General features: G+C 32.1%; 6 protein-coding genes across 8 annotated transcripts; 2 read left to right on the forward strand and 4 right to left on the reverse strand.

Annotated features, from left to right (window-relative positions):
* Positions 1 to 65: 65 nt before the first annotated feature.
* LOC114190950 lies at positions 66 to 2,955 on the reverse strand. Its single transcript, XM_028080043.1, has 7 exons — positions 2,434 to 2,955; positions 1,898 to 1,977; positions 1,739 to 1,799; positions 1,210 to 1,267; positions 957 to 1,014; positions 542 to 614; positions 66 to 385 (listed from the first exon to the last, which is right to left on the reverse strand). The coding sequence occupies exons 1-7, from the start codon at positions 2,746 to 2,748 to the stop codon at positions 293 to 295; spliced, it is 738 nt and encodes a 245-aa protein (XP_027935844.1). The 5' UTR covers positions 2,749 to 2,955; the 3' UTR covers positions 66 to 292.
* Positions 2,956 to 3,131: 176 nt separating this feature from the next.
* LOC114190949 (UPF0603 protein At1g54780, chloroplastic) lies at positions 3,132 to 5,907 on the forward strand. The gene is made up of 3 exons (XM_028080042.1): positions 3,132 to 3,679; positions 3,853 to 4,045; positions 5,446 to 5,907. The coding sequence occupies exons 1-3, from the start codon at positions 3,242 to 3,244 to the stop codon at positions 5,691 to 5,693; spliced, it is 879 nt and encodes a 292-aa protein (XP_027935843.1). The 5' UTR covers positions 3,132 to 3,241; the 3' UTR covers positions 5,694 to 5,907.
* Positions 5,908 to 6,244: 337 nt separating this feature from the next.
* Positions 6,245 to 12,231, reverse strand: LOC114190948 (GDSL esterase/lipase At1g54790-like). Of its 3 annotated transcripts, none has more exons than XM_028080040.1 (6): positions 12,126 to 12,231; positions 8,388 to 8,641; positions 7,772 to 7,969; positions 7,500 to 7,666; positions 7,129 to 7,399; positions 6,245 to 6,622 (listed from the first exon to the last, which is right to left on the reverse strand). In XM_028080040.1, exons 2-6 carry the CDS (start codon positions 8,620 to 8,622, stop codon positions 6,393 to 6,395), a joined length of 1,101 nt encoding a protein of 366 aa, XP_027935841.1. In that variant the 5' UTR covers positions 8,623 to 8,641; positions 12,126 to 12,231; the 3' UTR covers positions 6,245 to 6,392. The 3 variants fall into 3 exon arrangements, with proteins under 3 accessions (XP_027935841.1, XP_027935842.1, XP_027935839.1); XM_028080041.1 differs by lacking the exon at positions 12,126 to 12,231 and adding an exon at positions 8,788 to 8,806; XM_028080038.1 differs by lacking the exon at positions 12,126 to 12,231 and having other exon boundaries at positions 8,388 to 8,760.
* A 6,395-nt stretch (positions 12,232 to 18,626) lies between these two features.
* LOC114191340 lies at positions 18,627 to 19,112 on the forward strand. Its single transcript, XM_028080510.1, has 2 exons — positions 18,627 to 18,803; positions 18,891 to 19,112. The coding sequence occupies exons 1-2, from the start codon at positions 18,627 to 18,629 to the stop codon at positions 19,110 to 19,112; spliced, it is 399 nt and encodes a 132-aa protein (XP_027936311.1).
* Positions 19,113 to 19,459: 347 nt separating this feature from the next.
* LOC114192760 lies at positions 19,460 to 20,441 on the reverse strand. The gene is made up of 2 exons (XM_028082571.1): positions 20,335 to 20,441; positions 19,460 to 20,240 (listed from the first exon to the last, which is right to left on the reverse strand). Exons 1-2 carry the CDS (start codon positions 20,409 to 20,411, stop codon positions 19,670 to 19,672), a joined length of 648 nt encoding a protein of 215 aa, XP_027938372.1. The 5' UTR covers positions 20,412 to 20,441; the 3' UTR covers positions 19,460 to 19,669.
* Positions 20,431 to 21,989, reverse strand: LOC114191341. The gene is made up of 4 exons (XM_028080511.1): positions 20,979 to 21,989; positions 20,669 to 20,892; positions 20,487 to 20,592; positions 20,431 to 20,442 (listed from the first exon to the last, which is right to left on the reverse strand). The coding sequence occupies exons 1-4, from the start codon at positions 21,987 to 21,989 to the stop codon at positions 20,431 to 20,433; spliced, it is 1,353 nt and encodes a 450-aa protein (XP_027936312.1).
* Between the last annotated feature and the right edge of the window lie 1,648 nt (positions 21,990 to 23,637).

The raw sequence follows: 23,637 nt of genomic DNA on the forward strand, positions 1-23,637 counted from the left end.
TGTTAAGGTTTTTGCAGTTATGCAGGCGACAAATAGAGAACTGCTTGAAATCAGAAAGAGAAAAAAAGAAAAACATTATTATGGAATAGAAGCTAGAAAAGTTGTTTGACAAGAAATCATTGTTCAACCCATAGAATAGATTGATTAGACATTTATCAAAGCAATGGCCTACATCACCAGTTGTGACTTAAAATAGCATATAATATTACACTAGATTAAAATATTAAAAATCATACCACTTAGGTGTTGAAATTATGAGTGACATACCCAGCTAAAAAAATTCAGTACATGGCTACAAAATTTTTAATGATATTGCAGCAGAACGAAGCTTTACACCATCGCTGTCCCACTTCGACTGTGGTGCAGTTGCTCCAGCAATAAAAGCCTACAGAATATAATAAGGACCAGGTATCTTACTTTTCTGTAATTTATGTTGGCGAAAATATAAAGTGATCGATGTGTATCACCACAGAAAAAAAAAAAGAAAATTTCCTCTACTGGTATTGGCTAATTATATCAGTAAATGGATGAAGCAACAAACCTGTCCACTGCTGACACCTGTCATCATAGCTACGTGCTGGTCATCTTTACCAAACTCATAGAAATAGTAAGTCCTGGAATTGTAAAAGCCAATATTGCATTGGAATTTGATGCCATAGAAACATTAAATTTTATAGATAGAGACACAATAATAGGGTTGGTTCCAGATGAAATAACAATGGCTTAAAAAGTTAATTCACACCCAGAATTTTTTTACATTAGCATTTTGAGTAATCTATCAAACATTGGGGGAAAGGATATGAATGCTGTTTACTTTTAGCTATTCTGTTCTTAAGACAACCTCTGTTTTTTAGTTATTTAGAAATATAAAGAAAATGACTAATTTTTGTATTTTGTTCTGAAAAGGAGAAAAGTTTTGGTTCATTGAGTTTCAGTAAAGTTTAAAATGAACTTACGTAAAACCCTCGTCTTCCTTTATTTTTATTGATCTTGCAGAGTAAAGTTTGGACCCTCCTGCATGCATATCATGCGAAGAATGAAATACTAATACCAAGAACTATAAGTACCAGAAAGAGCAACAAAGCAGGTGATACAGTTTCAAGAACTAAATGTTAGATATAACAATCAACGACATAAAGATAACAACCTTGATTAAATTAACTTCATTCTGAACCTACAGAAACATGAAGGCGTTTAAACAAGTTGTACCTGGAACAAATATTTTTGCAGCTTCCTTCAGGGAACCTAAATCAGATATATTCTGAGCCTGCTCTAATCAGAGAAGAATACGTTAGTTCCTTGAGGAGTTCTCATCAAGCATATGAAACAGGACTAGATATAATCTCAGTTACAGTGACTTGTTCATATGTTCTGATAGTGAAATCATGACGAAGTAAAATGATAATGAATTATATGGACTAAACCAGTTTCTCCATCCTTTATGAAATTATCATCAGGAGAAAAAAGTTCCTAGCTCTAGTGCAAGTTCATAAAAAGGAAAAACTTCAAAGAAGAAAGAGCTCAATGCTAACTCAGCATTGAACTAGAAAGGAACCAAACCAATACAGAATCTAAAGCCCAAGCTGGAGCAGACCCATCATGTTTCTGATGTACAAATAGCAAATGGCTCGCTAATCTTTTACTAATTACTCAGCCATGGTGAATTTTATGCCCTACTGATATAATTTGGGGGAGAAGTGTGCATGTGTATAATAAATGTCATTGACAGCCTGATTACCTGCAAGAAGGTGATTTTAAGTTGATTGGTTGGACGAGTAACAACACTTAGAATCTCAGATCTGTTTCAATCGCAGAGAACATGCTCCTGTTCATTCCAAAAATACGCAAGTGCATTGCAAGAAAATGTGGAATTGCTGGGAATTCAATGTAAAATTACCCATCGGAAGATGCAAACCGTGCTGAAAATGTTTTTGCTTTTGCCTTGTCCCCATAAAGAGACCCTCCAGCATTGAAATCCTACAATTAAATGGAATATTATCTCACTCAAATAAACTTCACGAAGTTTCAAAACCTTCAATGACATTGTTGCTAACATGCAACTGAAAATGAATACTATTATGGTGCATTACGCTGATCAATCAGCTATATATACTTGTACAATTTCAATTCAACTAATAAGACTAACTAATTCAACCATAAAAATGACTTAACTAACTATTACAATTTACATCAAACTCCAACATACTGAAAACTGGATTCAACTGAGTTGAGCAAACCTCTCATTACTAAAAGCTGTAGAGACCTTCAAGTTTCTATTTACACACTTCACAATCATTTATCAATTGTAAATTTCTATATTACAATATACTGAGTTGAAGACGGAAAAAAATTGACTAATAAATAATTAATTTGCTTTTCAGTAACTCAGTGATTGCAATTAAAATTGAGAGAGAAAAGTAGTTAAGAGTGCACCTCAGGTTCCATGATATCCTTAAACTCTGGCGGGACTCGAATGGAAAACCCATCACCGTAGAACTGAAACCAAGATGACGTGTTTTCAATGCCAGAGAGAAGGGATTTCGACGGCACCGCTTCAGGTGACGATTGCGCAATTGAGACTTGAGAAGTTAGGCCAATGCCAATGCCAATGCTGAGAAGAGAAGTTTGAAGGATAAGGTTCCGTTTGGAAGTGAGGTTCTTGGCCTCACAAATTATGGGTTTTGAGGTGAAAGAGAAGAAGGGTTTGGTGTTGTTGGTGATGCAGAGATTGGATAAAAGAATGGCCATGAAAGAAAGTGCATAGAGACAACGGTATCATTAGTTTCAGCCAAAATAAATTGATTTTGAAATTTACCCAATTCAGGGGCACATGATTCATTGTAATAAGTATCTTTTGTTTAAGAACATTATCCTCACAGAGGAACAATCATGATCAAACAAAAATTACCGTTTATGCTTGAACACTGTTTCGAGAAGACATTATGTTTATAGGTAACAAATGCTGAAAATTCAGAACTCAAAATAACTAGTTAATCAGAGCAAACCCACGTTAATTTATTTAGTGTAGTAAACTTTATTTATGAATCAGGGAAAATAATATAAAAAAAATTGAACATTTCTAGTTCTGTGGACCAAAAGATCCACATGGCTAATACACGTTATCCACTTTCAAACACTGCCAACCAATCGAAACCACCCGAAATCTGAACCAAATCAGAGGACAAGGAACGATGTGGAAGAGAAGGAGCCTTCTGCAATTGAATCCTTGCTGATCATCATCATGGGAGCCATTTTTCCTCCTCATTCTCTCTCTCCACTCCTCAACATCAAACCTTCACCCTCAAGAATTCTCTTGGCTCCCTCTCCCCAACCCAAGTCAAATTCTCTGTTTTGCTCCAAACCCATTGTTTCCAGTCTCAGAAAGAACCAAACTTCATCTCCTAAACCTTCATGCACAACCTGGTTGGCTCATGCTCAACAGGGCCTAGCAGCTTTGGCTATCTCCTTGGCCCTCAACTTTAGCCCAGTTTTGTTCAGTGGCAATGCTCTGGCATCTGAGTTTGATGTGCTTAACGAGGGTCCACCCCAAGAGTCTTATGTGGTTGATGATGCAGGAGTTCTTAGTAGGGTGACCAAGTCTGATTTGAAGCGGTTATTGTCTGATTTGGAGTCAAGGAAGAACTTCCACATCAATTTTATCACTGTTAGAAAACTCACGGTTAGTTACACAATTATGTGGTTATATAATTAAACTCTCTTTCATATTTCCGCATGATGTTCTGTGAAGAAGCATTTGGCTTGTTGTGCAACTTTGTCCATGTTCTCTTGAATGGAGCATGAAACAAAATGCTAAATGAAATGCTTTTATTGTATGAATGTGGGTAATTGCAGAGCAAAGCTGATGCATTTGAGTATGCTGACCAAGTCCTTGAGCGTTGGTATCCCTCTGTAGAAGAAGGCAACAACAAGGGTATTGTGGTTCTTATCACCAGTCAGAAAGAAGGTGCAGTCACTGGTGGTCCAGCTTTTGTCCAAGCTGTGGGAGAAAATATCCTTGATGCCACTGTCTCGGAGAACCTTCCAGGTATTTGCAAGTTTGTAATATTATTTACAGGAATTTAATTGTCATACACAAAGCTTTTATAGTATCAAACAACTGGAAATCATCCTGTATATGACATTAACACTAATAAGGATTAGAGAGAAGGGATGAAAGGGGAGAATGTTTTTGGAATCTACCTTATTCAAATTGGATATGTAGGTGGCAAGGCATATACTGGGACATTAAGAACTACGTGCAACAATGTCTCCTATGCCAACAAGCTAAAACGAATAACGTGGTACCTACTGGTCTATTGCAACATCTTCCCATTCCTTCCCAAATTTAGGAAGACTTAGCCATGGATGTTGTTGGTTTACCTCCCTCTAGTGGCGTTACAGTTGTTTTGTAGTTAGACCAACTGACTAAATATGCTCATTTTCACAAACTCAAAACCAATTAAACCAGCAATCAGGTTACTAAAGTATTCATGAAGCACATTGTGAAATTGCATTGCCCCTGAAAATCAGTATCATCCGATTGTGACAGAGTCTTCACTAGCAACTTTTGGCAATAATTGTTCAATGCCATGAGCCCAACATTTCACCCTCGAAGTGATGGACAATTAGAGGCCTCAATAGGTGTCTAGAGATGTATGCTTCGTAGTGAATCAAGGGAATGGAGTAAGCTACTTCCTTGCGCAGAATTTTGGTGAAGTAGTTCCTTCCAATATAGCATTGGCATGACTACCTTTTGAGTTGTGTAGCAGAGATCCCCCAACCATTACCCAGAACCAATTGAACTACAATGATCCACCCTCCCTACAAGACTTTTGCAAAAATGAGATTTAGCCTTCACTCAGCTAAAAGCTCATTTGCTTAAGGCTCAACATGAAATGAAGAAATTTTGTTGATAAAAAGTGTATTCCATTGTAGTTTGAGGAAGTTGAATTAGTGTTGGTCGAATTACAGCTATACCAGAAACATTCAGTGGTCCTTTGAAAGTATCAGAAAGTAGCAGAATACACAACAAGGCTAACAGAAAAAGTGAGCGTGAGAGGAGGGTCGGTCAAACGTTGAAGGAATTCATCTGGTGAATGAAGTCAGTATATAAGGATTAGAGAGAAGGGATGAAAGGGGAGAATGTCTTGAGAATATGTTCTTTCTGGCCCTTGGAGGAAATTTCTAATCTTCTTTTTCTCTGTATTCTGCTTCACTGGTAATTGTGCTTGCCTTCATTCCCTGATGTAAGAAATCCATATACTATACGATACAGAGATACTTCACTATTACTCACTTGTTTTCCATTGCCTTTTACTGTGAGCTTTACGGAACATGTACAAGACTAAAGATATGTTTAACTATTACAATGGTTAAAAAACAACAGTAATCATTTTTATTTTCTGGAGGGGTACAAAACTACCTATGTGTGGTTTATGTATGCAGTTTTGGCCACGGATGAGAAGTACAATGAAGCTATTTATAGCACTGCTAAACGTCTAGTTGCTGCCATTGATGGCCTTCCAGATCCTGGTGGGCCTACATTTAAAGACAACAAACGTGAGTCTAACTTCAAGACCAAGGAAGAGACAGAACAAAAGCGTGGACAATTCACTCTGGTTGTTGGAGGTTTGTTGGTCATTGCATTCGTTGTTCCGATGGCACAATATTATGCTTATGTATCCAAAAAATAGAATAATATAAATAGATCTGTCTTTCAAATTCTTACTCTTTAAATTCAGATGTATAATATGCAGTTGTAACCATGCTCATCTTACAATTGAGTTTGGGAAAGCTGAAGAATAAGATGAGAGTTTTTTCTTGAAAATTTTAATTCCAAAGTATATGCATGTGGCTATGTTGTAATCCAGTTGGGTTCTTAAAGTCAGGTAGAAGGATTTCTTTCCAGTACTACTCTTGCCAAAGTGCCTTTTCTTTTTCAATAAATCTAATGTAGAACAAGGGTTCCTAGCTTTTGTACTTGCATTCATGGATATACTTTAATCCCCCCTTAAAGAAGCTGATCCTCTTATGTTTATTCTTCTAAAAGACAAATTTTGACATCTGCATAAGTTAATTTTCACTATAGAGAAAAAAAAAATCGTTTGTACTTATTATTTTCGTCTTTTTTAATAATCTATATGTCAATTTACCACAGAAGATTTATATCACTTTCATAACCTCAGTTAAATCAATTTTCAGTTTTACTTGTATGATAAGCTCCATAGAAACTATTCACTGACCATATCACAAAGTCATTTTATTTTATTATTTGATCTTGAATCATATTCCTTTTGTAAGGTCATGTGTCATTCAAGGTTACAATCAGTTGTTCGTTTCACTAAAACAGTACCCAAAGAATGACATTGTTAAAACAATAAACAGATAGGGGTTTATTTTCCAGTGGAGTAGTTTCCAGTGAGAATTTGTGATGCCACATGTTCATTTGCTGCCTCAGTGTAGTGAGTTCCGTCCCAGCTTATGTACACACTGCTGTCGTTGCAACTTTTTGCTGTTATTTCAGTCCCATTCACGATCTTTGTTAGTCCACAAGAAACTCTGCTGTCAAAGTTCAATGGTGGACCTCCATGTCCACAGCATGCCATAATGGAGTGTTTAAACCCTGCAAACATATATTCACAGAAATTTATTAGTGTTTGTTATAAAAGAAATAATGCCATATTGGCCTATCCTGATCCCTATATTCTTCATACTTAGACACAATTCTAGAATTTTATCGATTTTGAATGTAATAGATAACTGGGATATTTTGCTGCAATCAGAATTGTGATGCAGTGAATTCCCATCAAGTATCATGCAGTTTAAGTGTTAGTCGAGTTTAGATTCAGTGCTGAATTTTGTGTATTATTCCTTTACCGGACCTTCAGACTCATTGTTTATCAGTGTATTTTGAAGGTTCAGCAAAAGGACAGCACAAAGAACTCAGCAGAAAATCTAAATTCGTATTAGTCTTTCTTTTGTATTCATATAATGCGAGGAGTTCAAGATTTGCAAAATTTAACATCTATGACTATTGAGAATAAATAATCATTACCCCAAAAAAAGGTGAAATCAATAGTAATTGGAATTGAGATGAGGCAACAAATAAATTTCTGAAGTTACACTCACCATATTTAGAAGAGTTTGCAATAAGGTTTAATTTTATGGTATAGATGTCAACATGTGTTACATTTGCATCTGGATACTGGCTTTTCAATTTACTGCAAAAAGCTTGAAGCTGTATATTAAAGGCTTTGGCTGCTTGGTTGAGTGAACTAACACATCCTAGTTCATCAAGCGTTGATGGATTAGTGCCAAATTGGGCAACAGTCTGAGGCAAGCATCCGAGTGGACCCGTGTTATGTATCCAGAAATTCCTTGCCCCGCTATCATACAGTTTCTAGCTCACACATCACAGAGAGATTGTTAAGTTCAGTATAACTATTTTTATGGAACTAATGAAATGAAATTTGAGGAGAAAATAGTGTTATGCTATCAACCTTTATTCCAGTTTCAAATTCTAATAAAATTGCTTGAATTGAGGCCAGTATCTGGGGCAATGTTTTTGAATAAAACGCACCAGCAAGATCGTTCTGGCCTATGTCAAACATGTATAACCCCTTCTCGAAGGAGTCTTCAGAAGGGACGTACTGATAAGATTTATTTCCTGAAACATTATTGAGATCACTTTCCTTCAAATGAACGGATAAACAGAAAACTAGATTTTGAAACCAGAAGTAGTAAGAACATAGTTCGTTAATTTATCAAATACCTTGAAGCAATTGAAGAGACAGAGCTCTGAATCTCAGAAACTGATATACCTGAACCCCAAAGCTGAACGGACTGATAGATGCTGCATTGGCTGGAAGGATGGTTGAACCTGCTGCTGCAAAGTTGCATCCTCGCTGAAAATTTGGCAACCCCACAGAATTCATGTAGGCATTCAAGAATGGCAATTTCATCGCATCCACTGCATTGAACAACCAACAGCAACACATGGAACTATCATGTCAATGAAAATGATACATATGGTGCTGCTCACTTGGCTATCTGTTCACAATTGCATGGATGATATTCAAGCCTCACAGTTTCATATGCTTAGTTACCTCACATTTGTAACATTAGATGGAAGTTCAGATTCTTTGCAGGGTTTTTTGGTACTGTTAAACATTAAAAATAGACTGACATTGATATATTAAATTTCTTTTTAATCTCTTTTAGAACATCACAATCAGTCCAAAAGTGTATATTAAAGACACAATAGAACTGAAAAACTAACATAGAATCCAAATTTTCGCTTCAATCGACCTAAACTGTTGTTGTTATTTGCATATTTCATACTAGTGGCAGTACTTGTATGAAAATTTCATGAAAGATTAAAATCTTACTAAGGAAATCCACAATGAGACGTCCATCACAGAACCTCCCAGATGGGGTTTTGAAGTACTTCTCTCCATTGGGCGGGGCAACTAAAAATCCCATAGCTGCACCAAGTTCACCTGTGTCTGAGTTTGAATCACCAAAGTTGAAAACTGCAGGGTAACTGAAAGCAACTGAATTTGCAGCAGCCAAACATATGCAAAATGTAACAACTTGAAAAACAGCAACAATCTTAGAATCCATGACAACTCTCACTTTGTGCCTGTCAAATATCAATAATACAAACATTACCAATCAATTATAACTACACTTTATACTTTTCAAGAAAACTAGACTTATTGCATTATTCAAAGACTGTTCCATAAGCTAAGAGATGGTTTATCTTGTATTAGAATGCTTCCCGTGAACCTTTACACATATCAATGACAACTGTGTCCATGCAATCCAACGAGGGTGAAAAGACAGATGCATTAGCATTAACAAATCCCACATGTTCTCGTTGTGTGTTACAGGCAGTGAACGGATTCATCCTTTTATTATTCTTTGTTTGGGACCCGTGAGCAATAATGTGCCAAATCTGTAGCAGAAACAGGATTCTTAGTCTTTTTATTAGATTCTTTTCAAAAGAAAGCAATAAGTGTTGTTTTTGTGCCAATGTTAGAGGATACATATTAACTTTACCTAACAGCATACAACAAATAATTTGTTTAGAGTTCTCACGTGGCTTAAAGATATGCTAAATTATAACAAATTTGTAATGTTCGTTAAAGCTTTTAAGTGTACAATCTTGAGTGATAAAAGAAATTACTTTCTTCTAAAAATGTTATTCAGAATGCTTTATTTAAGAATTCAAATTTGTGCATATAATAAATGTCTAATATGGTTTTGTAGAGATATTGAATTTAAGGCGTCACATATTCAAGAAAAAAATCATTGTGTCTATATAAGTTTGCAAGTTCAGGAATCTTTTCTTGTTTAAATGATATACAGGTTATGTCGGCTTCTATAAATTTAAACTTTTATCATAATAGGTTTCTTTTTCTATGTATAGAGTTACTTAGCTAGTGTATAGTTTTATAGTTCTTTTTGTTCATGGCTTTGGTTGGATTTTCCTATGAGTTATTTGTATCATTTCTTTTGTTTTTAATAATATTTTTATGTGACGTCAAATGATATATTGAGATGCCAAGGATGACAATAAAGTTTAACATTAGATTTTTATTTAAAATATGTATAATATGATTTTGTTCATTAATTTTTATTTTAAAAAAATGTATAATATGGTTTTGTTTACTATTGTCTGAGGAGTACTTATTCCAATATAAAAAAGTTTCTTGAACGAAAAAAAAATCATTGTAGTGAAAATATAGAAGTCACTTGACCCATTTTTTTAGTAGTGACTGAAAGTGTTTAACATGATAATGTAAATGTTTATTAATTGACATCATTAGGATAATGATCAGCAAAGTCATACTCCAACATTATAAAACTAAAAATCTTAATATGATTCATTAATTATTGGTAGAATATAATGTGTGTGTTTTTTTTTTACAACACACTTGCAAAAAATGAAAAAGTTGAAATTAATTTGAACACATGATTAAAATTGTTTTAGTTTAAGTTAAAATTATTTTTGTCAACAAAATAAATTAAAAATATAGCAAAAAGTGCATCAAGAAGTCCAAACCCAAACTCTTGAAATCTCCTAAAATTAATGTCATGCTCCTAAAAAAATGTGAAACTAGAAAATTACCATTGGACATTTTAAAAACTCTCACATCCTTACATAATCTCAGAAGAGAAATATTTAACATCCCTTTGGATAGACCATTATTATAAAGTAAAATTGATTATGAAATTAGTTTGCTCTTATCTTTTCCATTTTAATTTTCTTATCTTCTTCTTCCTGTACCAGTTGTGCACTCTTTCATAAAGTTTGTGAAGGTATTCTCATTTTCAGTTAATTTACAAAAACGATCAATTTACTTTTTAATTTATGAAAGGGGTCTGTTTTCAAAATTATTATAAAATTGAATGAAGTTGTAAGATTATTAACAACTTTGAGAAATGTGTCAAATATAAATAGTCGTCATTGGTGTGATAACTTCTACATTTTTTCAGAGACATGTAAACTTCAGTTTGATTTTTTTTTTAATTATAAACTTTTTATTATTTATTTTAAATGTATTATTAATTTTTTTTAAAGTAAAGTGATATATAATTTTTATTCTGCTATTTTTAATGATTTATTTTTTATTTAATTAATTTAATATTTAAAACTAATTTAATTAATTGAATACATGATAAAGATTATTACCGTAATAAAATTGAAATTACATAATATAAAAAATTAAATAGAGTGCAAATGAATAATACAAAATGATACACCATTGTCTATATGAACAATTTCTCCAATTATGATCTTCATTACGATAATAAGAACATTTTCTTTTTTGCTTACTCGTTGTTGATTGATCATTTCATTATGAATACGAGTAGTAGTTGGTCTTGCTAATTATTTACAACGTATTTTAGGATCTGACAACTTTTACCTTTTCTTAAATTATATTGATTTTTTGTTGTATCTGAACCGAAGTCGTATTAAGAGTGTCTACTTTAGATTTGTTTTTAAATATGAAGTAGTCAGAGACCTGAACACTTTAGTTTGTTATTTTTTTAATTGTAAACTTTGTTTCCATTATTTATTTAAAGGTATTATTAATTTGTTTAAAGTAAAGTAATGTAATTTTTATTAGGCTATAATTTGTTTAAAATTATACGTGCCTGAACTTTATTCTAGACCCGTCGTAAGCAATTAAAAAGGTCAACTACTACTCGTATCCGTAATGAAATGGATCAATCAACAAAGAGTAAGCCAAAGAAATGTTCTTACTATTGTAATGAAGGTCACAGTCAGAGAAATTGTCCATATAGACAAGGGTGTATCATTTTGTATTATTTATTTGCACTCTATTAAATTTTTTATATTAAGTAATTTCAATTTTATTACTATAATAATATTTATCATGTATTCAATTAATTAAATTATTTTTAAATATTAAATTAATTATAAAAATAAATCATTAAAATATAGTAGAATAAAAATTATATATCACTTTACTTTAAACAAATTAATAATACATTTAAATAAATTAAAAGAAGTTTATAATGAAAAAAAATCAAACTGAAATCTTCAAAAACTTCATAAAATAATAATAATCTGAAGTCATCATTCCAAATACGACTTCAGTTGAGATAAAAAGAAAAAAAAAACTAAAGTCGTCATTGGTGTGAAGACTTCTCTAAAAAAAGGTAGGAGTGGTCACACCAATAAAGACTTCTCTCTGACACTAGTTCCAAAATCGTTTTATGACTTCACCCAATTTTGTAATAATTTAAAAAACAAACCCCTTTGCATAAATTAAAAAAAAAATTTACTCGTTTATGTAAATTAACTGACTTTTTAATACATAAATCAAATACATACTTAAAAATGCAAAATAATCCATCTGAAAATTATTAAATTCAAAAAAAAAAGGTTTGTAATCATTCTTGTCATTCTCCAACAATCATTTTATTTATAATAAGACAAATCTTTTTACCACTAACAACATTTATGAAATAAACCAAAAAATCTAAAATCAATTTAAAAAGAAAATAACTACAAAATAAAAAAATAAATATTACAAATAAGTTACCAAAATCCAACTAAATAAATCATGAAACCCAAATAAAAATCGACTTACCTTATCCAAATTAAATAAGGAAATGAAATTTTGGATTTTCCTTTTGAAACTATGACACCGGACGAATACTTCCACACTTCCTCTTCGTAGAAATCAAAGCACCACCAAACTAATGAACTCCTCAAAAGAAACCTCAGGAAGAGAAAAAGAGATACAAAGTGAGAATGCTTCCAAATGTAGTAATAATTATATTAAATGTAACTTAAAAAAACATGAATTTCAATATAATTTATGTTTATAATTTCAATAATTGTATTAAATGTAATTTAAAAAACATGAATTTCAATATAATTTATGTTTATAACTTCAGTTTCATAATTAATTGGTATATTATATTATTAATACTATAATTCATTATTATATTTAGTATTATTATAAAATAATATTATATATTTTTAATTAATTTGTTATAAAAAGTAACTGCAATTAAATATTTTTTTAACATTATTTTCTTTTTACATTATTAAACTTTTTATTAAATATTATATTTATAACTGTGCATAATTATATACCTAAATAAAATTATATAAATTAATTAATTATATTGATATAATAATAATTATTTGTATTATTATTAGTATTGTATTAAAATTAGTAGTTATTAATTAATTTATATATTTTTTACAATATCAGTATTTTATGGATAAATGAATTTATGTAAGTTAAAAGTAAAATTTAGATTTATTTTAAAAAAAAATACATCATTGCTTTAAGCATAAATGTCATAATTATTTTCATAAAAACATTTAATTGTTAAATATTTGGTTAAATCATTTTAGAGATCTCCATTTTTGTAGTATAGATCCCCTAATTTGTATTTGACTCAATTGAGTTCATATATTGACAAATTCATTGCAATCAGGTTTTTTTCGTTAGTAGTACACTAATGATGTTAATTATGTGATACGTGTGGGCACATATTTTTTTTTATTTTTATAATTTTTAAAAAATTACCATGTGTCAATCTCACATCGTGTCACATGGCAGAAATAGTGTGATGTGGCAGTGACAATGTCACGTGTCACTATTGGATGTGAAAAGTCTCTATATTTGTTATTTTGTCTCAATTTGATTACAAATTTTTTAAAACTGAATCAATTTCATCCATATATCAAATTTTAATTTTTATATAAATTTTACAATGGTATTTTGGTTATAATTGATATTTTTAACCAAATTGACACGTGACACTACCACTGCCATGTCACATTGTCTCTGGCACGTGACACAATTACGTGCTGACATGTGATACATAGTTAACACCGTTAGTGTACTACTAACAAAAAATATCTAATTGCAACACGAATTTTTCAAAATAGGAACTCAATTGAGAAAAACAAAAATGAGAGGACCTACTCGAGATTTCGCTATAAAAATTTAAACTAAATATTTTTATGAGTAAAAGTTAAATTGATGTTTATGCAATTAATATATTTTAATTACTTAAAAAGGATAAATATTAACATCAATTAAAGAATATTAGTTATAAATTTAATATAATTAAGTGTTTATTAAATGGCTTAAATATACATTTGGTCCATTTTTTGTTGTTTTTATTCAATTTGATCATCATTTTCGTTTTGTGTTCAATTAAGTCCTCATTTTCGTCAAATTATGGTGGATTTGGTTTTTTTTTTCACTGACAGTTAGGGATGGCAACGGGGCGGGGCGGGCAAGGGTTTCGCTATCCTATACCCATCCCCGTAAAAAAAATTCATCCCCATCCCCATACCCAAACCCAACGGGTATTAAACTTTTGACCCATCTCCATCTCCACCGGGTAACGGGTATGATCTCGTACCCATACCCATACCCATTTTCTTACTACTTCAATATTAATTTTAATTAATTTTTATAAAATAATAAAATTTTTATGATAAAGGAAACATAATATTATCAAATATTCAATATTAGAATGATGATTGTTTCTTCCATATCAAATACTTTAAAATAAATTATAATTGTTTACATTTTATATAATAATACCAAATAAAATTTCATGAGAACTAAAACATTCCCTAGTGTAGTAAGGGCTTTCTGCCCCGGTTATTTTCCACATTTTGCCTCGGGTCTGGAACCGAGGCATATTGGGGCGAGGCCAAAAGGTACCCCTTTTGGCCTTGGTTATCACCCGAAGCCATATACCCAGTTTTCTGCCTCGGGTCAGATAGGACCGAGGCCATAGGATAAAAATATTTTTTTTATAATTATAAAAAAATGTAAACGAAAACAGATGTAACAACAATGGTGGTGGTGGAGAATCTGCAGCAACCACTGGCATCAAGAGGATAACAGTGAAGAGAAATGTTGGTGTTGCCTCACCGCGTTCTCAGTATCTTGCAAGAGCAAATGCTAATAATAAATCGTTCAACGAGAATCAGCAGGCTCCATCCCTTAGCGCAACTCTTCAAGGAAAGCAGAACAATCACCTTACAAGAGAGATCCATTGAGTGAGATTGAACCTAACTCCCTTTCTTTTCCACATTCAGCAGCCAACAATAACAACAACAGGGTTCAAAACATACCCAAAAAGGAATTTGAAACAGAGGCCATTCAGGCCAAATCGCGCATGAATGATACGATACCCAATGACAACAACAATGAACGTCCCCATCTTCCGTGAGATTCATCCATAGGAAAGGCATTTTGGTGACTCCATAGGCGAGGGATTCGGAAGGGGAAACCCTAGACGCGGAGATAAACGAGGGACCCCATTCGAAGAATAGCAACAAAGGGGTTTCAGATCCGCGAGACAGAGAGCGCGCGTGAGAGACGCGAAATGGAGGTGCAGCACAGGGTGGCCGGAGGATGTGGTGGCAGTGGGTGCAGCGGAGAGAGAGCGCGCGACAGAGAGAGATCGAGGGGAAGGAGTTGCTGAGGCGCAGAGGCGTAGGAGCGAGGAAGAAGAAGGGTTCGCGAAATTTGAACCCTAAATAAACCCTATGGCTTTGGTTGTTAGGGGAACTGAAGCCATAGACCCCCTTTTGGCACCGGGTCTCCTTGGACCGAGGCCAAACAACTAACGTCCAGCCACTTTTTGGCTTCGGGTCTTACTGGACCGAGGCCTATACCACTATTTGGAACCGGTTTTGGGTGAACCGGGACCAATACCCCTCTTTGGCTTCGGATATTTGGAGAATCGAGGCCTAAAACTTGGCTCTAATTGCAAAAATGTCACTACGCCATTATATGCTTCGGTTCTTGGCCAACCGAGGCATATAAGGCGACGTAAAATGAGAATTCTGCACTAGTGAATTATTAAATTTGTAAATATTAATGAAACATAATTGATAAAATTTAAAAATATTTTTTAAAAAATATAAAAGAAAAACAAATATTCAAATTAAAATATATTTTAAATGTTTGTTTACTTCAATCTTTTAAATTCTAATAAATCTTTTTTTTTATACACTAATAAAAGTTATAATACATCATTTGATCAAAATGATACAAAGAACATAATTGATATTTTAAATGTTTGTTTACTTCAATCTTTTAAATTCTAATAAATATCTTTTTTATACACTAATAAAAGTTATAATACATCATTTGATCAAAATGATACAAAGAACAAATAATAATCATAATATAAGTTTAAAATAAATTATAATTGTTTACATTTTAGATTATAATACCAAATAAAGTTTCATGAGAACCAACACATTTATTAAATTTACAAACATTAATGAAACCTAGTTGATAATATTTAAAAATATTTTTTTAAAAGTATAAGCGAAAAACAAATATTCAAATTAAAATATATTTTAAATGTTTGTTTACTTCAATCTTTTAAATTCTAATGAATATCTTTTTTATATACTAATAAAAGTTATAATACATCATTTGATCAAAATGATACAAAGAACAAATAATAATCATAATAAAAGTTTAAAATAAATTATAATTATTTACATTTTAGATTATAATACCAAATAAAATTTCATGAGAACCAACACATTTATTAAATTTGCAAACATTAATGAAACCTAGTTGATGAAATTTAAAAATACTTTTAAAAAAATATAAAAGGAAACAAATATTCAAATTAAAATATATTTTAAATGTTTGTTTACTTCAATATTTTAAATTCTAATGAATCTCTTTTTTATACACTAATAAAAGTTATAATACATTACTTAATCAAAATGATACAAAGAACAAATAATAATCATAATAATAAAATTTTAACATATATCTTGTATCTTTTGAACTTCAATTATGTTGGATGGTGATAAAAAAAATATTAATGACAATTACATTAAATTTTTATATTGTAGTAAATAAAAGTTATTTATATAATTATAGTGAAAAAATTACAGTATGATTGATAATAAGTTAAAAAATAAAAAATAATTAAATAAAATATATCGAAATAGTATTATACATAATGAAAATAAACAATAAATAAAATATTAAAAAATTAAAAAATGTTTACAAACAATTTGAGAGACTATTGAAAAAAATGGCACAAAAGAAAACAAATGTATAATTAAGGGTATGATAAGTTGAAAAATATCTTAGAAATCTAAGAAAACTTTTCAAATATCAACATATATACTCAGTAGTTGAGAAATAACAAAAAATGTTTTAGTGAAATAAAAATGTTATTCAAATGAAACAAAAACTAATAATAAGAATAATAAGTAAATGATTTTTTTATATTACCTAGTAAACGAAATGTTTGTGCTATTAAATACTTAAATTGATAGTATTAAACATTTTCATGTGAAAGAAAAATATACATTAAATAAAAATATTAAAAAATAATAGAAATATTCAAATGTGAGACATAAAATTTTTTAATTAACATACAACATTAGTTTCATGACAAACCAAATAATTAAAATAAATAAAAAATAATATATATATATATATATATATATATGTGGTTATTTAATTAATTAGGAATATTTTAATAATTTAAACGGGGACGGGTAATATGGCGGGGATATGTACATTCCCATATCCATCCCTATACCCAATTGAAAAAGTCGGGGATTCCCCATACCCATACACATACCCAGTCAATGCGGGGATTCCCCGTCAAAACGGAGACGAGTTCGGGTAATACCCACGGGGACGAGTTTATTTGCCATCTCTACTGACAGTGTCTAAATAGATAATGATTTTTAAGAGTACATACCAAGTGTCAACTCATGTTTTGTTTTTAATTTCCAAAAAATTATTCACGTGTCAAGTCACAATTGTGCCACTTGTCAATGCTAGTGTCACGTGTTAGTTTGTGATTATATTATTTATTTTTGTTCAATTTATTCCCGATATTCGTTATTTTTGTTCATTCAGTTTCTATATTCGTTATTTTTGTTTAATTTAATCACAAATTTTGTTAAAATAGAACAATTTAATTTTTAAAATTGACATTATTATTAGTTATTTTTGAAATTAAATTATAAATTATAATATCTAATTATAAATTGAATATAATTCTTAGATTCAATTGTTAAATAGAATACAACTATTTAAATATTATTAAAATATAATTATTAAAATTTTAAAAATATATATTACCATTTGTAAAATTGACATTTAAATATAATATTTAATATTTTTATTGCATTTTAGATATTAAAATCTAAAATATTTTATATTTAAATGTTAATTTTACAAATATTAGTTTATTTTTCTAAAATATTTTGAATATTTAAAATTTTCTTAAATATCAATTTTAAAATTATTTTAGAATATAAATATTAGAAAAAAACATTTATTAATTACATTCTTATAATATTTTAAATAATTATATTCTATTTAGAAATTAAATATAAGAATGTTATTCAATTTATAATTAAATTTAATAATTTATGATTGAATTTAAAAAAATATAAATTCAAATGTCAATTTTAGAAAAAATATTAATATAATTTGTGTACAAGATATTAAATTTAGTGTTAATTTGAAAGGGACAAAATAGATTTATTTTAACCAAAATTGGGACTAAATTGAATAAAAATAACGAATATAGAAATTGAATTGGAAAAAAAATAATACTACCACAAACTGACACGTGGTACTATCATTGATACGTGGCACAATTGTGACTTGACACATGGACACATTTTTTTAAATAAAAAAAAATAAAAAAAAGGAGCTGACACGTGACATGTATTATTTAGGTTAAAATACCTTTTTGGTCCCAATTTTCGTCAACTTTTTTGAATTAGGTCCCAATTTTCGCGGGGTGCTCAAATAGGTCCTAAATTTGGTCAATTTGATTCAATTAGGTCCTAATTGGGTAACGCCGTTTATATTGATAACGTTTCACTGTACAGTTGGCTTTTCCTTGCTACGTGTCGAAATACTAATCCTACGTGTCAGTGTTTGCTTTATAATGAGATGGTTAATTAGGGGGTTAATGACATTAAGTTTTTAATTAAATGCAAGAAATGAAAATTAAAAAAGAAAGTGTTAGGGTTTATAAAAAGTCAAATAAGCCATCTCGTCGTGTGTGACCTTGCTCATGGTTGAAGCTTTGTTGCAGCTATGTCTCGGACCCAATCATCTTCTTCATACTGTAATAACTGCGTGCAGCGTAGTGTTCCCGCTTCTCGCACTCAAGCTTTAAGACCTATTTGTGATTGTGGGCAAGCTGCAGTTGTGCGGACAGCAAGAACTCCGAGAAATGTGGGTAGAAAATTCTGGGGTTGTGCTAACTACAAGGTAAGATTGATTTAATTGAATCAATTGCTATTGTTCTGGGTATGTCTGATTTAATGAATCTTTTATGTATTTTCTGTTCATCAACAGCGGCAGAGTGAAGGTGGTGGTGTTTCCTGCAATTTTTTTCAATGGTGGTACGAAGACGTTGATGAAGAAAAAGAAGTTCTTATTGTGAACCAAAACATGAAGATAGAAGATCTCGAGAATGTAGTTAGGGATTTGAAAAAATGCTTTAATGTATTAGCCGTAGTTGTTAGTATCGTTGGGTTGATAAACGTTGTGATGTTGGCGTTGATGCTGAAAGATTGACAAAAAAGGGTTGTAATTGTGAAGGTTCTGATGTACGAAGTTTCGAAAATTATGAATGAATTAAGTTATTTATGTTCAATGAGGTCCTCAGTTGTGTTAGTTTTGTTCAAATAGGTCCCTACTTTTGTAATTGATGTTCAAATAGGTCCCTACTTTTGTAATTGATGTTCAAATAGGTCCCAAATTTTTAAAAAATTGTTAAAGTAGATTGTGTACTGGATAAACTTTTCCTGTTTAATAATGTTCTTAATACAATTAATTGCATTGTAAGTCGTATAAGAATGTCAGTACTAATAAAATTATAATTCAGAAATAACCAAAATCCTCATAATTGAGATTAAACAAGTTGTTGTCCACCATAATCCTGAATTTACCAACTTACAAAATGAAAATGTATGTGATCCAAATTATCCAAAAATGGCTAATGAATTTTACAAAATAACAGCCATCAAAATTAAAACTTAAAGACCAGATTACATATACATTAAAGAAGTGAATCAGAGTGGCAGGGTTGGTTGTGGAGGAGCAGAAGTTGGGTCCTGTGATGGCTGGTTTGGTTATGTAGTAGCATAAATTGTCTCCTGAGATGGCTGGGTTGGTTGTTGAGTAGCAGAAATTGGCTCTTGAGATGGCTGGGTTGGTTGTGGAGGAGCATCACTTGGCTGTGAGGACTGTTCTTGTGTAGGCAGTTGTGGGCAATTTGTTCTATTGTGCCCCAGTTCACGACAAACTCTGCATCTTTTTCTATGGCCACCTTTTCGTAATTGGGTATCATCTTTCCTCAACTCCCATTGTTCCAGCCTTCTCTTTTTCTTGGGTCGCCCAGGCATAATCCTTTTATGTGGAGGCATGACATTTGGAAAATCAGTGGTGGGCCACATGTTTTGTCCATTGATAGGGTAGATAATGGAGTTGTACATCTCTTCAAAAGTTGATTTCCTGAAACATAGGGGGATATAATCTGCTGCATTCAAGTTCAAGAACCTGATGGCAGCAAGTGCATGGCAGCACGGGATGCCAGTTATCATCCACTTCCTACAGCTGCAATCTTGGGTGTCTAGGTTGACAACATACTTGTCACCTAGCACTGATAGGTGTGCAACTTCAAATACTTTCCCCCCAGCACAACTACATTACAATTCATATAGACATATCAGATTCTACAGCAGAAATCATCAACAAAGATGAGGTTATACATGATCAACCAATTTATAAATCATACCTTGGGATCCAGTATCTACTTTTTTTGGATTCTTCTTGTAGTCTGCTGTTTATTTTAGTACAGATTTGCCCTTCCATTTTTTCCAGCTTTTGTCTTTTAGATTGCCACCTCTTCATCATGTATATTCGTATGTCTTCCAACATTGAGATAGCAGGCTTGCATCTAGCATCAACAAGCACACTGTTAAATGCCTCTGTCATGTTATTTACTACTGTGTCAGTCACAGCATTCCTAGTGAATCTTGATCTGGACCAAAACCTGTGTAGAAACAAACATTATGATAAGTCAGTGTTGATATTAAATACTATAAAATAAATGAGATTTCAACACATACCTAGGTGGTATAGCAATGAGGTACTTGAAAGCATCTTCATTCTCCTTTTTAATATCTCTCATTACCCTTTCCCAGGCCACAGGGTGTGTCACAGTTGCTGCCTTCCACATTAGGTTTTTCAACTTCTGGCCACCAAACCGTTTTCTGAAATTAGAGTACAAATGCCTCATACAAAATCGTTGCTCTGCACCAGGTAATAACTCCTGAATTGCAGGCAACAGACCCTGTTTCACAGCAGTTATATGCATTAAAATTAATACAGTTCATGGCTATAATGTGAATAAAAATATTTCCATGAACAGATACAAACCTTCTGTTGATCTGACATAAATGTACATGCCCCACAGACTTCAGGTCCTCCTAGATCATCCACTAGGATTTCCAAAAACCATTTCCATGTCTCTTTGTTCTCTACCTCCACAATTGCGTATGCTAGAGGAAACATTTGGTCGTTAGCATCCCTGGCCACTGCAGTTAGCAACTCGCCCCCATATTTCCCTTTGAGGAAGCAACCATCCAACCCAATAAAGGGGCGAGAAAGCACAAAAGCATCTTTGCATGCTTTGAAACATGTGTAAAACCTACCAAAAATAGACTCACCCTGCATTTCATCCACTTTAACTTTCACTGTGCTCCCTGGATTGCATCTCAGAATTTCATAAGCATAATCATGTATTCTTCGAAACTGTTCTTTGAATGACCCTTCCACTTGGTCTGAAGCTAAGGATTTTGCCTTACGAGCCATGGCCACTGAAATACTTGTATTCCACTTCCTCAACCCTTTTTCTCGCACATCCTTAATCTTGAATTTCGGATTTTCAATCAAAGACTTCTCTACCTTCTTACTCAGCCATTTTGCACTCATAATCTTAAGTTTAAACTCCCTAGAACAGTTATGCCTATCAACCACTTTTCTTAGTTGCCATGTCTTGCGTAATGGAATATATGCAGCATATGCGGACCATTCACATTTTCCTTGTGCCCCCATACATTTCACCCTCACTCTTTGTTTATCATTTTTAACCCATCTTATGTTTCTACCAGAATGAACTGCATAAGTTATTATTGCTTGTTGGAATTGTTCCTTATCTATGAAATTTGTTCCCACATCCCACCTATAGTCAGCCATGGAATTTGGCATGACAAATGTGCCAAAAGGACCACAGCTCCCCCCTTCATCACCTGAACTTTCACCAACACATCCTTCATCATCACTTTCATTAAGACTAAGGAGGTCATCTGATTGCCATTCATCTCCTGTTGTTTCTCTATCCGAAATTACATAACTACCATCTTCCTCACTGGCACATATAAAAAACATTTGGTAAGCAGGGTCCACAAATACATTTAATATCGCATAAAACATTTGAAACAACATACACAGGGTCCACGAACAAAAAAGGTAACACAACTTTCAAACAAACCGCACCGACACCGACAAAGCACGCACACAACCCCAATCCACTGACAAACATGTTCAGGACAAACGAGTGGGACACTACAACGAAAATCAGGATGCCATACAATAGCAGACAATGACAACACAATAGCACAATAAAACAAACAAAACCGCTTTCGAAACCAACACCAACCCAATCGCAAACGACGAAAAAGAAAATCGCAAACAACCAAAAACCAAAAACCAAAAACGAAATCGAAACCGCTAACGCAATAGAAAACCTAACCTGGTTAAGATATGTGCGATGAATTCACGTTGACCCCGTACCAATTGCGATTAAAAATCGAGTTGAATGTTTTCCCCAAATTCCAGCGCAGTAACCTAAACCCCCAATTCCCTCAGCAAAGACCTTAAGATGGGTTAACCCCTTCTACTTGCATTTATCGCGCTGCTTGTTATGTTTTATTTTTATTTTACTTTCTTTTCTTTGTTTTTTTCCTCTTAATTAAAAACTTAATGTCATTAACCCCCTAATTAACCATCTCATTATAAAGCAAACACTGACACGTAGGATTAGTATTTCGACACGTAGCAAGGAAAAGCCAACTGTACAGTGAAACATTATCAATTTAAACGACGTTACCCAATTAGGACCTAATTGAATCAAATTGACCAAATTTAGGACCTATTTGAGCACCCCGCGAAAATTGGGACCTAATTCAAAAAAGTTGACGAAAATTGGGACCAAAAAGGTATTTTAACCTATTATTTAAAAACGTTAATGAAAATGATCAAATTAACCATAATTTGACGAAAGTGAGAACCTAATTGAACACAAAATAAAAATGGAACCAAATTGAATAAAAACAACAAAAATAAAGACCAAATATATAGTTAAACCTTATTAAATTTAATTTTTGGATACAAACATTTACATTACTATCTAATTTAAAAATTTTATTAAAAACTTTAGATATTTGAAAAAAGAAGTCATCACTTTTATATAATTTAAATTGTACAAGTTTTTTTACTATAAGTATAAATTAAAATATATAGATTTAAAAAAAATCAAATTATATAGTTTATTTATTTTTTTAACATACACAATGATTCCACGTGTAATCATAATACTTAATGTAAATTTTTAAATTAGATAACATTAAAGTATTATATGGTAAGTGTTTCGGGTGTAGGGACTAAGCACCTACTAATACCACTCCAATTTTACTCTTTTCTCCTCGGTACTTCCTCTCCAAACAATTTGCTGAAACTTCCACTCCATGCAAACTTCCTCCTTGTTCGATCGGTTGAATAGACGATCGGTGTACCTGTCTAAAAGGCTTTGATGCTTAAGTCTGGGGGACCGATCGGTCGATAAGTGTAACTGCTGTAATAAATGCGAAATTAAGATCCTCACCAACCTACCTTTGGGGCCCATTTATAGTTTTCGGTGTGGGCCTATAATTAGGGATCCTTAATCACGACCTAATGATCCCTTAATCGTGATTACTGACTTGTTTAATTTTAATTAATACGGCTGACTGGTCCAGGTTCTCTGTTTGGCCGATCG

Source organism: Vigna unguiculata, chromosome 7 (genome assembly GCF_004118075.2).
Source record: "Vigna unguiculata cultivar IT97K-499-35 chromosome 7, ASM411807v1, whole genome shotgun sequence".
Lineage (NCBI taxonomy): Eukaryota > Viridiplantae > Streptophyta > Magnoliopsida > Fabales > Fabaceae > Vigna > Vigna unguiculata.

Excerpts from the sequence above, each read along its gene's own strand:
- LOC114191340 (XM_028080510.1), top strand. The coding sequence starts at position 18,627 with ATGTCTCGGACCCAATCATCTTCTTCATACTGTAATAACTGCGTGCAG. Across the intron at positions 18,804-18,890 it reads GGGGTTGTGCTAACTACAAG|CGGCAGAGTGAAGGTGGTGG; the intron begins GTAAGATTGATT and ends GTTCATCAACAG.
- LOC114191341 (XM_028080511.1), bottom strand. The coding sequence starts at position 21,989 with ATGTTTTTTATATGTGCCAGTGAGGAAGATGGTAGTTATGTAATTTCG. Across the intron at positions 20,893-20,978 it reads TTATGTCAGATCAACAGAAG|GGTCTGTTGCCTGCAATTCA; the intron begins GTTTGTATCTGT and ends GCTGTGAAACAG. Across the intron at positions 20,593-20,668 it reads CTCATTGCTATACCACCTAG|GTTTTGGTCCAGATCAAGAT; the intron begins GTATGTGTTGAA and ends GTTTCTACACAG.
- LOC114192760 (XM_028082571.1), bottom strand. The coding sequence starts at position 20,411 with ATGGAAGGGCAAATCTGTACTAAAATAAACAGCAGACTACAAGAAGAA. Across the intron at positions 20,241-20,334 it reads AGTAGATACTGGATCCCAAG|TTGTGCTGGGGGGAAAGTAT; the intron begins GTATGATTTATA and ends ATTGTAATGTAG.
- LOC114190949 (XM_028080042.1), top strand. The coding sequence starts at position 3,242 with ATGGGAGCCATTTTTCCTCCTCATTCTCTCTCTCCACTCCTCAACATC. Across the intron at positions 3,680-3,852 it reads TCACTGTTAGAAAACTCACG|AGCAAAGCTGATGCATTTGA; the intron begins GTTAGTTACACA and ends GGGTAATTGCAG. Across the intron at positions 4,046-5,445 it reads TGTCTCGGAGAACCTTCCAG|TTTTGGCCACGGATGAGAAG; the intron begins GTATTTGCAAGT and ends TTATGTATGCAG.
- LOC114190950 (XM_028080043.1), bottom strand. The coding sequence starts at position 2,748 with ATGGCCATTCTTTTATCCAATCTCTGCATCACCAACAACACCAAACCC. Across the intron at positions 1,978-2,433 it reads AGGATATCATGGAACCTGAG|GATTTCAATGCTGGAGGGTC; the intron begins GTGCACTCTTAA and ends ATTTAATTGTAG. Across the intron at positions 615-956 it reads AAGGAAGACGAGGGTTTTAC|GACTTACTATTTCTATGAGT; the intron begins GTAAGTTCATTT and ends TTACAATTCCAG.
- LOC114190948 (XM_028080038.1), bottom strand. The coding sequence starts at position 8,667 with ATGTTTGTATTATTGATATTTGACAGGCACAAAGTGAGAGTTGTCATG. Across the intron at positions 7,400-7,499 it reads AATTTGAAACTGGAATAAAG|AAACTGTATGATAGCGGGGC; the intron begins GTTGATAGCATA and ends TGTGTGAGCTAG. Across the intron at positions 6,623-7,128 it reads TGCAAACTCTTCTAAATATG|GGTTTAAACACTCCATTATG; the intron begins GTGAGTGTAACT and ends ATATGTTTGCAG.